At 43.1% G+C, this 11,977-nt stretch overlaps 1 protein-coding gene across 1 annotated transcript; it reads left to right on the top strand.

The window, feature by feature from the left end:
* Nucleotides 1–6,031: 6,031 nt before the first annotated feature.
* On the top strand, nt 6,032–7,249 carry LOC142496595 (chemerin-like receptor 1). The gene has a single exon (XM_075603262.1). It carries the CDS (start codon nt 6,041–6,043, stop codon nt 7,121–7,123), a length of 1,083 nt encoding a protein of 360 aa, XP_075459377.1. The 5' UTR covers nt 6,032–6,040; the 3' UTR covers nt 7,124–7,249.
* Nucleotides 7,250–11,977: the final 4,728 nt, after the last annotated feature.

Raw genomic sequence — 11,977 nt, 5'->3', positions numbered from 1 at the left:
GACTTGGTGCCCCAGCAATTGCCAAACCAATTGCTTCCATAGTAAACTCTATCCTGTCTGCAGGCCATATCCCTAAGACCTGGCAAGCTGCCAGAGTTGTCCCAATCTTCAAAAGTGGGGACAAAAACACTGTCTCAAAATACAGGCCAATTTCCCTTCTCCCAATCCTATTCAAAGTCATGGAAAAATGTTTCCACTCCCAATTAAGCGATTACTATAACAAGACAAATTTCCCTAGCCAATTCCAATCTGGCTTTTGCCCCAAATACTCTACAGTAACTACCCTGCTAAAAGTTTGCAATGAAATCCAGTGTGGAATGGAATGGGGTCAATTCACTGGTGCAGTATTCCTAGATTTTGCAAAGGCTTTTGATACTGTTGATCATGCTATCCTGCTTAACAAACTCCAGAGCTCTGGAATAGGGAAACATGCTTTAAACTGGTTTCAGTCCTACCCATCAGGTAGATCCCTAAATGTGTCCATCTCTGGCTCTAACTTTAACCCCCTGGATATCACCTGTGGCATCCCGCAAGGCTCTGTTCTGGGGCCCCTACTCTTCTCAGTGTTCATCAATGATCTTCCCACAGCTTGTCAGGAAGCCTCAATACACATGTATGCAGATGACACAGTCCTATATGCACACAGCCATAGCCTCTCTGACCTTCAACACATACTTCAGTCTGACTTTTTGAGACTCGAAAACTGGATTTCCCAAAACAAACTGTTTTAAAACACTGACAAGACTGTAACAATGGTATTTGGGACCAAGACTAATTTTTTTAAGCTTCCAGCGACTGAGCACCAGATTAGAATCAACACTAACACCACCCTAACTCCTGTTACTAGTTTTAAATACCTGGGCATATGGTTTGACTCCCACTTAACATTCGGGATGCACATTGATACCCTGACAACCAAGACCTATGCCAAACTATGGGTACTTTACAGGAACAAATCCTCCCTAAGTCTCCTGGTCATAAAACGTATCGCACAGCAGATGCTAATGCCAATTATTGACTATGGAGATATAGTATATGGCTCGGCACCTCAAACCCACCTTAGCAAACTTGACACCCTCTACAATTCAATTAGTCATTTTGTTCTCCAATGCAACTATAACACACATCACTGCGAAATGCTCAAAGAACTAGATTGGTCATCACACAAGTATAGGCGCAAAGTTCACCTTTCCTGTCTTGCTTTCAAATTCTTTATGGGCAAGCTACCCAGCTACCTGAACAAGCGCCTCAGCCCTACCACATGCAGCACCTATCACCTGAGATCAGACTCCAAAAGACTGTTCATGGTCCCAAGGCTCAACAAAGTATCCGGCCGCTCCTCCTCTTACCGTGCACCCCAAAACTGGAACAACCTACCAGAGACTCTCACATCCACCACCAGTTTAAGTTCTTTCAAATCTAAGGCTATCACACATTTTAATCTGGCCTGTAACTGTTTCATACGCCCATAATATATATTATCTTTAACTGTGCATGCAATGTCTTGTATATAATGTATACCCTGTTCATTTATGTAACTGTATTTGTAACCATGTATTATTTGTCTTAACTCTGTGCCCAGGACATACTTGAAAACGAGAGGTAACTCTCAATGTATTACTTTCTGGTAAAATATTTTATAAATAAATTGAAATGCCTGTGTCTCTCCCCCAGGAATAAGGGGGCGAGATTAATACCATGTAACGACTGTATAAGCCATGTAGCAGGGTCCCCTGTGTCATATTATAAATGTGAAGTGTCAGCTCTGCAGCCCACTGCGAGTTGAGAGCCTTTACATGCATTAGAATTGTCTGTGTGCGTCCAGCTAGAGATAAGCGGACCACATGCGCTACATTGGCAGGCTGCTGTTATATTAAGATGTGATAATATTTCTAAAAGGCGCCCACTAGGAATAAGGGGCCTCTAGCCCTGTTTAAAGGGTTAATTGGATAAGCGTGCCTGTGGTTATGTGGTCGGGCCCGGCATTACAACACTGTATCACTGTGTAACCGCAGACAAGCAAGGGAAGCCTTAACCGCAAGCTAAATTGGTTAAGTGGTCTGTAGTCAGGAAAAGATGCAGGATTGCAACATTGTCTAATGTGGTTCATCATTCAATTAAGGTCAATTGGTAAAGTATGTCTGCGGTTATCGATTGAGGCCGGGCGTTGCAACATTGTATCCCGACCCCAAACCGCAGACCGGGGAAAAATTTAACCACAAACCACAAACCACATCATAGTCCTCACATAATTAAGCAGCTAACTTTGGATAGGAACGTCCTAGCTTTCTAATTTGTGGTATTCAGAGTGCTAGGGGCTAGACATGTAATCAGGTAAAGTTATGAAACTCTAACATTTATTTAAAGGCATAAATGAGAAGTAGCCCTGAGTTTAGAATTTTAACGTTACAGGGACTAGAACATTTACATTTCAGTCAGACAAGACAGCGGATACATTAAGCATACACTATTGTTATTTATGTTCAAACATCCCCAGAGATGAGTCATGCATAGTGTAAGTCCAGACTTCTGAGACTCCCTGTGGAGATGACTCCAGAGTGTCTGCAGAAGTCCAGGGCTTCAAAAAAGTACCGACCTGGTGAAAGTGTTAAATGTCAGGAAATGTGTATAAACAGTAGACTTTCTGCTACCGTGGAAGGGGGTTTGGTCAGGTATGCTAAGCGGGTTAAGTGTGAGGTTAGCGCATGACCCTTAGCATAAAGTACACCTATTTTGGCATAAGATTTGGATGTCAGGGTATCAATGTGCATCCCAAATGTTAAATGGGAATCAAACCATTTGCCCAAGTATTTAAAACTAGTAACAGGAGTTAGGATGGAATTAGCGTTGGTTCTGATCTGGAGCTCAGTCATTGGAAGCTTTAAAAAGTTAGCCTTGGTCCCAAATACCACTGTTACAGTTATGTCAGTGTTTAAAAACAGTTTGTTTTGGGAAATCCAATTTTCGTCACAAAAAGTCAGATTGAAGTATATGTTCAAGGTTGAAGAGGCTATGGCTGTGTGCATATAAGATTGTGTCATCTGCATACATGTGTATTGAAGCTCCCTTACAAGCTGTAAGAAGATGATTGGTGAACACTGAGAAGAGAAGGGGCCCCAGAACAGAGCTTTGTGGGACACCACAGGTGATACCCAAGAGGTTGGAGTTAAAACCTGAGATAGACACATGTTGGGATCTACCTGACAGGTAGGAATGGAACCAGATATGATCACGGGAGGCAGGGGGCTTAAAGTTAAAGTGCAGGAATTAAAGTAGGATGACGTGTAATATATTAATGTCCCCGGAAGCAAAACTGGGGAACAAAGTGTGGCAGAAATAGCAAATTAAATAATAAGAACTTGTTTTTTTTTTTTTATAAATCTGGTTCTCATTTTTGCCCCAATTTTACAGCCAGAAGACTTTAATACATAACCCCCCATGTGAAGTTCTGCACAAGATACTGACCCATACATGGGAAACAGCTGTTAGATAGATACGGGTCCATGCTTACAGTAGGAGATAGCTGTTAGATATGACAATGTCCATGTTTGGTTAAAGCAGTTATTATATCTCAGAATAAAATCACGTTGTCCTGTAGACCAATCAGAATCATTCACATAAAAAGTTCTCCCCTTGTGAGGATCATTGAAGCTTTCGGCTGCGGCTCTGAGAGACACAACAGAGCAAAGCCACAGAGGTCAGCAGGTCCCGCAGAGTTACCTGGTAAGGAGGGGTATGGAACCAGAGAGAAGTGCTCATGGGAAAGGGGAACTGCAGAGTAAGGGGGGGGGGGTCTCCTGTTATTCCATTTTAACAGTAAAGGGAACAGGTCTTCTAAGTTTGACTCTGTGGGTATGAGTGCGGGGATGCAGAGATTATTGGGAATCACTCACCTATCCTATCACTTGTATCTCCAGTTGGGAGTTTGCAGCCAGTATGTGAGTGTAGAGATACATAGCTTGTGACACGTAATGCTGCGTGACATAAGAGATATCCTCAATGTCCTGATCTGCAGTATAAACATGCTATGGTGTAATGAAGTACTGACAGTGTGCACCTCTAGGTAATAAATCCTCAGATACACAGGGGGTTATTTATTAAACTGCAATAGTGCCAATCAGGAATCGGGACACTATTGCATGGAAGGTACAATTGAGCTCAGTGGTAGGTTCCCTGTGTTAGTGCCACGATGGGCACTATTACAGTTAAATGAATAACCCCCTTTGAATCTTAATTTTTATTCAACCAAACAATGCTGCATATGGCCCTTCCCCAGAGATATTACATTGGAGGTTTCTGCATCACCCAACATGACAGAATAAGTGCTGCAGATATAAAGGTTTCAGTCTTTAATGCTGAAATCCTTATAACGCAGAGAAGTGGCACAAGAATAAAAGGATCTTCTTTCTATCGTCTCCCAGCTACAAAACTGGGGCAAAACCAGTGCAAAAAATAGCACCAGATTAACACAGAAAATACATTCATCTGAGAGTCGGAGTTTTACTTTTGATATATCGGGTACAGTTATTTCCCGCTGCTCATGCCCCAGTTTTGCCGCTGTGAGACTTTCATGTACAATAATAATAATAATAATAATAATAACCGGTTATTCTTGTATAGCGCTGCAAAGACATTTTGCAGACACAGCCCCTGTCCCTTGGAGCTTACAATCTATGTTTTGGTGCCTGAGGCACAGGGAGAAAAAGTGACTTGCCCAAGTTCACAAGGAGCTGACACTAGCATTTGAATCAGGTTCCCCTGCTTCACACTTAGTGCCAGAGTTGGTGTCTTTACTCACTGAGCTGCTCCTTCTCTCTGTTTTATCCATAAAGAGCCCAGAACGGTACGACTGACAGAATATGCCACGGGAACATGTAATATGGCTTAAAAATAACAATGTACACTGCTGATGTTTCCCCAGTCTGAGAGTAGGTAGGGTACATTCCTGTATCCCTCAATTATGAGTACAGTAGATCAAAGCCTGGCATCTCAGTAATGTTCGGTGAGGGGGGCACAGTGTGCGGATCCTGGTACCTTAATAGTAAGCATGAAATGAGAAGGGCACAAGAATGAGAGACCCAGCATTGCCAGTCTGTGCATTCAAGCATCTAATTATCGGTATCAGAAAGTCAGCTGTAATGGGGTTAGTTTTATACATGCCTAACAGGACAGAGTGCCAGCTCTTCAGGTTAATATCCCATATATAGAGGCCCTCTGATCTCAGGGAGGCGTATTAAACTTGTGTTACATGTACGTGCTGTTGTTCTTCTCATCTCGTGTTACCAACTATCTCTCAATCTAACATATAACTGCCCTTTCTTACCATAGTTTGCAGAGGAATGTGACAAACATCTCTTAGTCCCCTTTATTCCCCTAGGGCCCTATGGTCTAAATTCACTAATGATCTATAAATGAAAAATTGGCAATATTAGTGTTTAATGTCAATTTTATTTATTAACCTATTCACTAATTGTCGTGTTATCAACTATCTGTCAATCTAACATATAACTGTCCTTTCTTATCATACAGTACTTTGCTGAGGAATGTGATTTAGCTTTCAGCAAAACATCTCTTAATCCCCTTTATTCCCTAGGGCAATGTGGTCTAAATTCCCTAATGGTTGATAAATGGAAAATTGGGAATATCAATGTTTAACGCCAAGATTATTTATCAACCTATTCCCTAATTCTGTATCACCAGGGGTAAAGCAGTGAGAATGAGAATTTTACTGCTGCAATATTTTTTTAAATAGTGTATGCAAATGAGCACGCAAATTAGTTCAAATTTGTTACCTGTTCCCCCACAAATAAAAAATTATCTTTTATATAGTAACGATTTCATTTATTTGATGTGTTTTTCCGGCAGAAGGCAAATAGAATAAAGAAAACAGATACATACTTTTCCTGGCATCTCTACTGTGCCAAAAGTTTAATAATACAACATCCATTCAAAGTCCCCCCAGTTCTGTATTATAGATAACATTTTAGTTTCATAATATTAATCTCTGTATTTTCTTGCACATGACAGGACGCTGTTAGAAATGGAGACTTCTGTTCATCCTGTTCCCTTCACCGTCAGTAGCCCTGAGACCGATGTTCCAGAGGAGGATCTGGAGGATGAGATTCTGTCTGATTATATCGTGCACATGATGAAAGTAATATGCATAATTTGCTTCAGCATAACATTCATCCTAGGGATTATAGGGAATGGTTTGGTCATCTGGATTGCTGGTTTCAAGATGAAGAAGACGGTCAATACCATATGGTTTCTCAACCTGGGTGTGGCCGACTTTGTATTTGACATTTTCCTTCCACTTCAGATAACTGAGATTGCTATGGATGGTCACTGGCCCTTTGGTCAGATAATGTGCAAGGTCATCACTACTGCAATTCATCTAAACATGCTTGTCAGTGTCTCTTTCCTTATGGTCATCAGTGTTGATCGTTGCACCTCTGTCCTTTGCCCGGTATGGTCAAAAAATCATAGGACACCCAGGTTAGCTTCAATCATTTCAATAGTTATCTGGCTGTTGTGTCTGATTCTCAGTTCCCCGTACCTCGCTTTCAATGATACTGAGCATGACCCTTTTGAGAATATCTCCTACTGTTATACTGCATATGTATCTTGGAATAACGGGACTACATTTGACTATCACACATGGAATCTGAGGAATAATGCTATGTCCATCACCCAATTTGTGTCCATGTTCCTGATCCCCTTCATCATCATTCTGATCTGTTATGGTCTCATCGCACGCAGGCTGAGGAGAAGTAAAAGTCTTTCCAGGTCTTGGCGACCTTTCAAGGTTATGATTTCCATTGTACTTTGCTTCTTCTGCTGCTGGTTCCCGTTAAACCTCTGGCCTCTATTGGACATCATGGACATTGAACCTGGCTGGATTTTCAATTTCATTGTGTTTGACATTTCCAGTTGCCTGGCTTTCTTCAACAGCTGCCTCAATCCCCTACTCTATGTCTTTATCGGTCGTGACTTCAAGGAGACCTTAAAGAAGTCTATTCCATTTCTTCTGGAAAATACCTTTAGTGAGAGGTGTAACCATGATTTTGAGGGTCAAGATGATCAGACCAGGATTGAAACCGAACTGGAGACTTTCCAGCCATGAGTTCTTGTAGAGATCCCCCATCATGCTGGGCACTTCCACATTAGTCAGTGTGTTTAAACCTCGATGCACTGACTGTCCCGTGTGTGCTTTTTACTAAACAGAAATAAATAAATCAGGAATAACAATGAGAGGGAGATAACTATAAAACATCATTTAGTTTGTGTCAATCATTATCTGCTTTTAGTATTTAAGATGTTATTTTATTATGGGTATACTTTATATATAAAATAGTGCAATATGTATTTAATATGTAAGCAAAAGAAGTGCATGTAATTTTACACTTAATTTGTGTAAATAATGTTATTACAGATCAATACTGATACAATAATCTAATACAATAATGTATAAGAGCATCAAATAGAAATGTAATCGCTGGGAAACAGGAATCCCAGCTGTAAGATCAGATTCCCACTAATCATTAGAGATGTGCGAATGTCTTCAATTTTACTTTGCAAATTTTGATGGATTTTGTTTTCATTTTGCGTTAAAGTTCACATTGCTCAGAACTTCACCAATATCACCATATTTTGCCAATTCCATTGAATGTTGCCACTTCTCACCAGAATATGGCAGTGAAAGGCAGGATATAAAAGACACTGTGACCTCACTCGTTGAATTTTAATACTTGGGGATTTTTTGCAAAGATTGCCATTTGTGCACATTTTGTGCAAAAAATAAACTGCAAATGATGCACAAATGTTACCGATATCTGTACTAACCAAGCTAATCTTCTGTAATTATCATCATTCCTACAGCATCTCCAAGTACAGCAAAGTCACTGTGTATTCATGTGCGTCCTGTTGGGGAACATGAGTTTGTGCGCTGCTTGGCCAGGGGGGACCTGCACAGAACAACTGGGGTTGTCATCTAACTGTAACTAGAAATTGTGTTTGCACAATCAGTCACGCAAAATATAAACTATTTATCCTGATTTTTCCTTTGACTTTGCCGATGGGGATTAATAAATCAGCTGTTTGTATGAATAAAGTTCCTGGCGCCCATCGTTGCAGTACCAACGCCCGCCCTGCACGGATCCAGCACCCTGACAAGATAACCGGGGCCGCCAACATAAATCATGGGGCCCGGGACAAATGAAAGGAGTAGCCCCCCCCCCCTAACCCATTGCGCACCTACCACGGAAAAAAACATTTTAGCGCGCAACTTTAACTTAGCCCCCCAATACATATAAAAATACACCCCACCCCCCGATTACATATAAAAATATAGCCCACCAATACATATAAAAATACATAACCACCCTGGTGGTGGCTGCTACATGGAGGTGGGGGGTGGGTGCCGTGGCTGCTAATGGGCGGGGGGTGGTGGATGCTACATGGAGGTGGGGGGGGGGGTGCCGTGGCTGCTAATGGGCGGGGGGTGGTGGCTGCTACATGGAGGTGCGGGGTGGGTGCCGTGGCTGCTAATGGGCGGGGGGTGGTGGCTGCTACATGGAGGTGGGGGGTGGGTGCCGTGGCTGCTAATGGGCGGGGGGCGGTGGATGCTACATGGAGGTGGGGGGGGGGGGTGCCGTGGCTGCTAATGGGCGGGGGGTGGTGGCTGCTACATGGAGGTGGGGGGTGGGTGCCGTGGCTGCTAATGGGCGGGGGGTGGTGGATGCTACATGGAGGTGGGGGGGGGGTGCCGTGGCTGCTAATGGGCGGGGTGGTGGCTGCTACATGGAGGTGGGGGGTGGGTGCCGTGGCTGCTAATGGGCTGGGGGCGGTGGATGCTACATGGAGGTGTGGGGGGGGGGGGGTGCCGTGGCTGCTAATGGGGGGGTGCGGGGGCGGTGGCTGCTACTGACACATTTCCCAAGCACATTTCAATAAGAACTATATTGATAAGCTAAAGCACCATGTGAGGAGGGGTACTGGTGTCTGGCCCAACAGGATCTGAACTCACAACCTCTGCTATTCTGGGGAGCCACATATTCAGCAGTCATTTTTCAGTACGTGACCGTCCACGTGTGGATCTGATGTATGTAGAAAATCTGTGGATCGTATGTCTCTACATGGATCCCATGATCAACAGAAAGGATTATACAGATAACATTAAATAACTGTCACACCATATACGGTTAGAGAAGTTACTCTGTCTCAGAATGTGATCATCCTGTATTCTGAGTCACATCACATCAGCCAATCAGGATTATTAGCACAGAACTTTAATGCCCAATGTGATGAAGCTGTAATTATAACATTGCAGTTCTGTGAGAACAGAAACAGAGCCAGCCCAGAGGAGACCGCAGGTCCCAGCAGCCGGTCCTAGCAGCCTGTCCCAGCAGCCTGTCCCAGCAGCCGGTCCCAGCAGAGCGTCCCAGTAGACGGTCCCAGCAGCCGGTCCCAGCAGATCGTCCCAGCAGACCGTCCCAGCTGCCTGTCCCAGCAGACGGTCCCAGCAGACGGTCCCAGCAGCCTGTCCCAGCAGACGGTCCATGCAGTGGGTTCCAGCAGACTGTCCCAGCAGACGGTCCCAGAAGAGTGTCCCAGCAGACGGTCCCAGCAGACGGTCCATGCAGCCGGTCCCAGCAGCGGGTTCCAGCAGCGGGTTCCAGCAGCCTGTCTTAGCACTGTCCCAGCAAGGATTTTTGGTAGAGTCAACCAAGTTACAGGAGCAGAAAGGAGCTTGTTTCACAGAGTGGGATATCCACAGTGAGACGATCTGATCTCCTCAGCTGAAGGAGAAGAGGGGAACAGATCTAAATGAGAAGACACAAGGTATTCAAATTAATTTATTTTATATTTGGGGTGCGATAGAGATATTCAGTATTTGAGATCTACCCTATGTTGTGATTTGTAACATTCAGGACCGGGAAGCAATGCGGAGATGTGCAGGCTTTAGTAGATTGAACTGATTATTGTAATATGGTGAAAGGGTTAAAATAATGTGATTAATGGTTAAAAAACGTGCATAATTATTTTATCAGTCATTTTTTATAGCTTAACCTGTAAATGTTAATAAAAATAAGAAATGTAGTCTAATTATGTTACATCTAACTAATAAATCCTGCAGTGTTATTACTAAAACATATTCAAATATTTATACACACACAGAGACACAGAGACACAGAGACACACACACACACACACACACACACACACACACACACACACACACACACACACACACACACACGAACACACACACACACACGGACACACACACACACACGGACACTACCAATCTCGCCAGTCTGAGGTACAGTACGCTAGACACATTTGTGAGATTTGAGCTGTCAGACAGTTTATTTAATAGTTGGGGAATACTTAATATGATGATAGTTGTTCCTTTGCATACCAAATATCATGTGCATATTGCACAGAGCTGACACAGTGACTGTTTGGGGGGTTGCTGTAGGTTATCTGATACATTCCCAATCTCACAGATTATTAGTTCTTTCTTCTCACAGTTTGCAGGAACTGGCTGTATATTACTGGTAGGTACAGGTAAGGCGTTAATACATCTTAAAGGGCTAATGCGTATCTTCCAATCTCACTAACACAGAGTTACTGATGTCCGTTACTGATTTTGATAACATAACCGTATAATCCCTGAGATAATGACGTTTTAAGGTTCTGGCCCTATAAGGATTTTCCATAATTTAATTAAATCGCAAACACATTTTTAGCATCAAAACCGAAGTGAAAGTTCTCCCCCTTCCTCTGTGTGCTCCAGAGACACATTTCTTTGCATGTGAAAGATCCATATTGTTCTTTACGTTGCAAACCAATGTCACTCTCTGTATTACAAACCCATTGCTACAGATGAAGCAGACTTTGCTGCCCCTGTTAAGCCTGAATATCATATGAATACCATACAACTATATACATTCCCGTTGCATTAAAGGGCACGAACATACAAGTTATGATAGTTCCAATGGCGTACGTGGTAACGCGTCATTAATACAACTCCTCATGTTAAAGGGTTTAATAATGTCTGCTGCTGCTGCGCCAGCCTTTATTTTAACACTTCTCGGGGGCGTAGCGGTTGCATCTTCTGAATTCCACGTGCAATAAATTGGGCATCCCCGCATTCATGCCGCATTCGCGCCGCCCAGCACCCGCGGTTGATCTGTTTAATTATAATGGTTTGGATTTAATTGGGGGAAATTCTTCGCGTAACCGCCAGGTGGCAGATATTCATGAATTGCAGTTAATTCTAATGTGTACACTACTGTATATCTGTATGACTGTGACAGACACACATTGTTGGTTTGATGCACACATGTGTTTACACAAATTACACTATTCTCTACATCATATTAAGGAAGCAGGTCAGAGGTTTTTCTGGTGATGGAAAGTTGAAAAATAGTTACAGGTTGTGATACATTTTAATGGGATAACATGATAACTGTTAAGTGATGGAATGAATGTACAGAGATTCCAGGAACCTTGAAGGTCTCATCTACTAGTAACTAGTGTACTGCCACGCGCACTGTCTCCAAGGTACTAAGCAATACTACAGTACATGTGCCATGTGCAAACCCGAGGGAGCAGTGGGAGCTTGGGGATTAATGCATTGCTGAAGATTTGGTGTAGGAACAGATGTTGGGGGGGGGGAGGGTAGAGAACTGGGGGATCCTTCTCTAAGAAGTGCTGTCCTTTTATAAGAGATTGTACACGCCTGAAGAAAGAGAGATCTGCTGTGTTGGTTGGGATGATGACTATAAGGTTGGAGACGATCTTAAACTGGGGGGTTGGTGGGTGGGAGCCAAGCAAGAAATAATGGGAAAGACCTAATTGATTGGAATTTGGAGATAGTTATGGGTCATGGTACTGAGGTTGGGGGTGGGATCGTTCAGCAAGGGGGTGATTCACCAAGGTCTGATGGCAGATAATTTACCTGATCCAGAAT

Source organism: Ascaphus truei, chromosome 6 (genome assembly GCF_040206685.1).
Source record: "Ascaphus truei isolate aAscTru1 chromosome 6, aAscTru1.hap1, whole genome shotgun sequence".
Classification (NCBI taxonomy): domain Eukaryota; kingdom Metazoa; phylum Chordata; class Amphibia; order Anura; family Ascaphidae; genus Ascaphus; species Ascaphus truei.
This window is presented reverse-complemented; position numbering and strand designations above follow the sequence as displayed.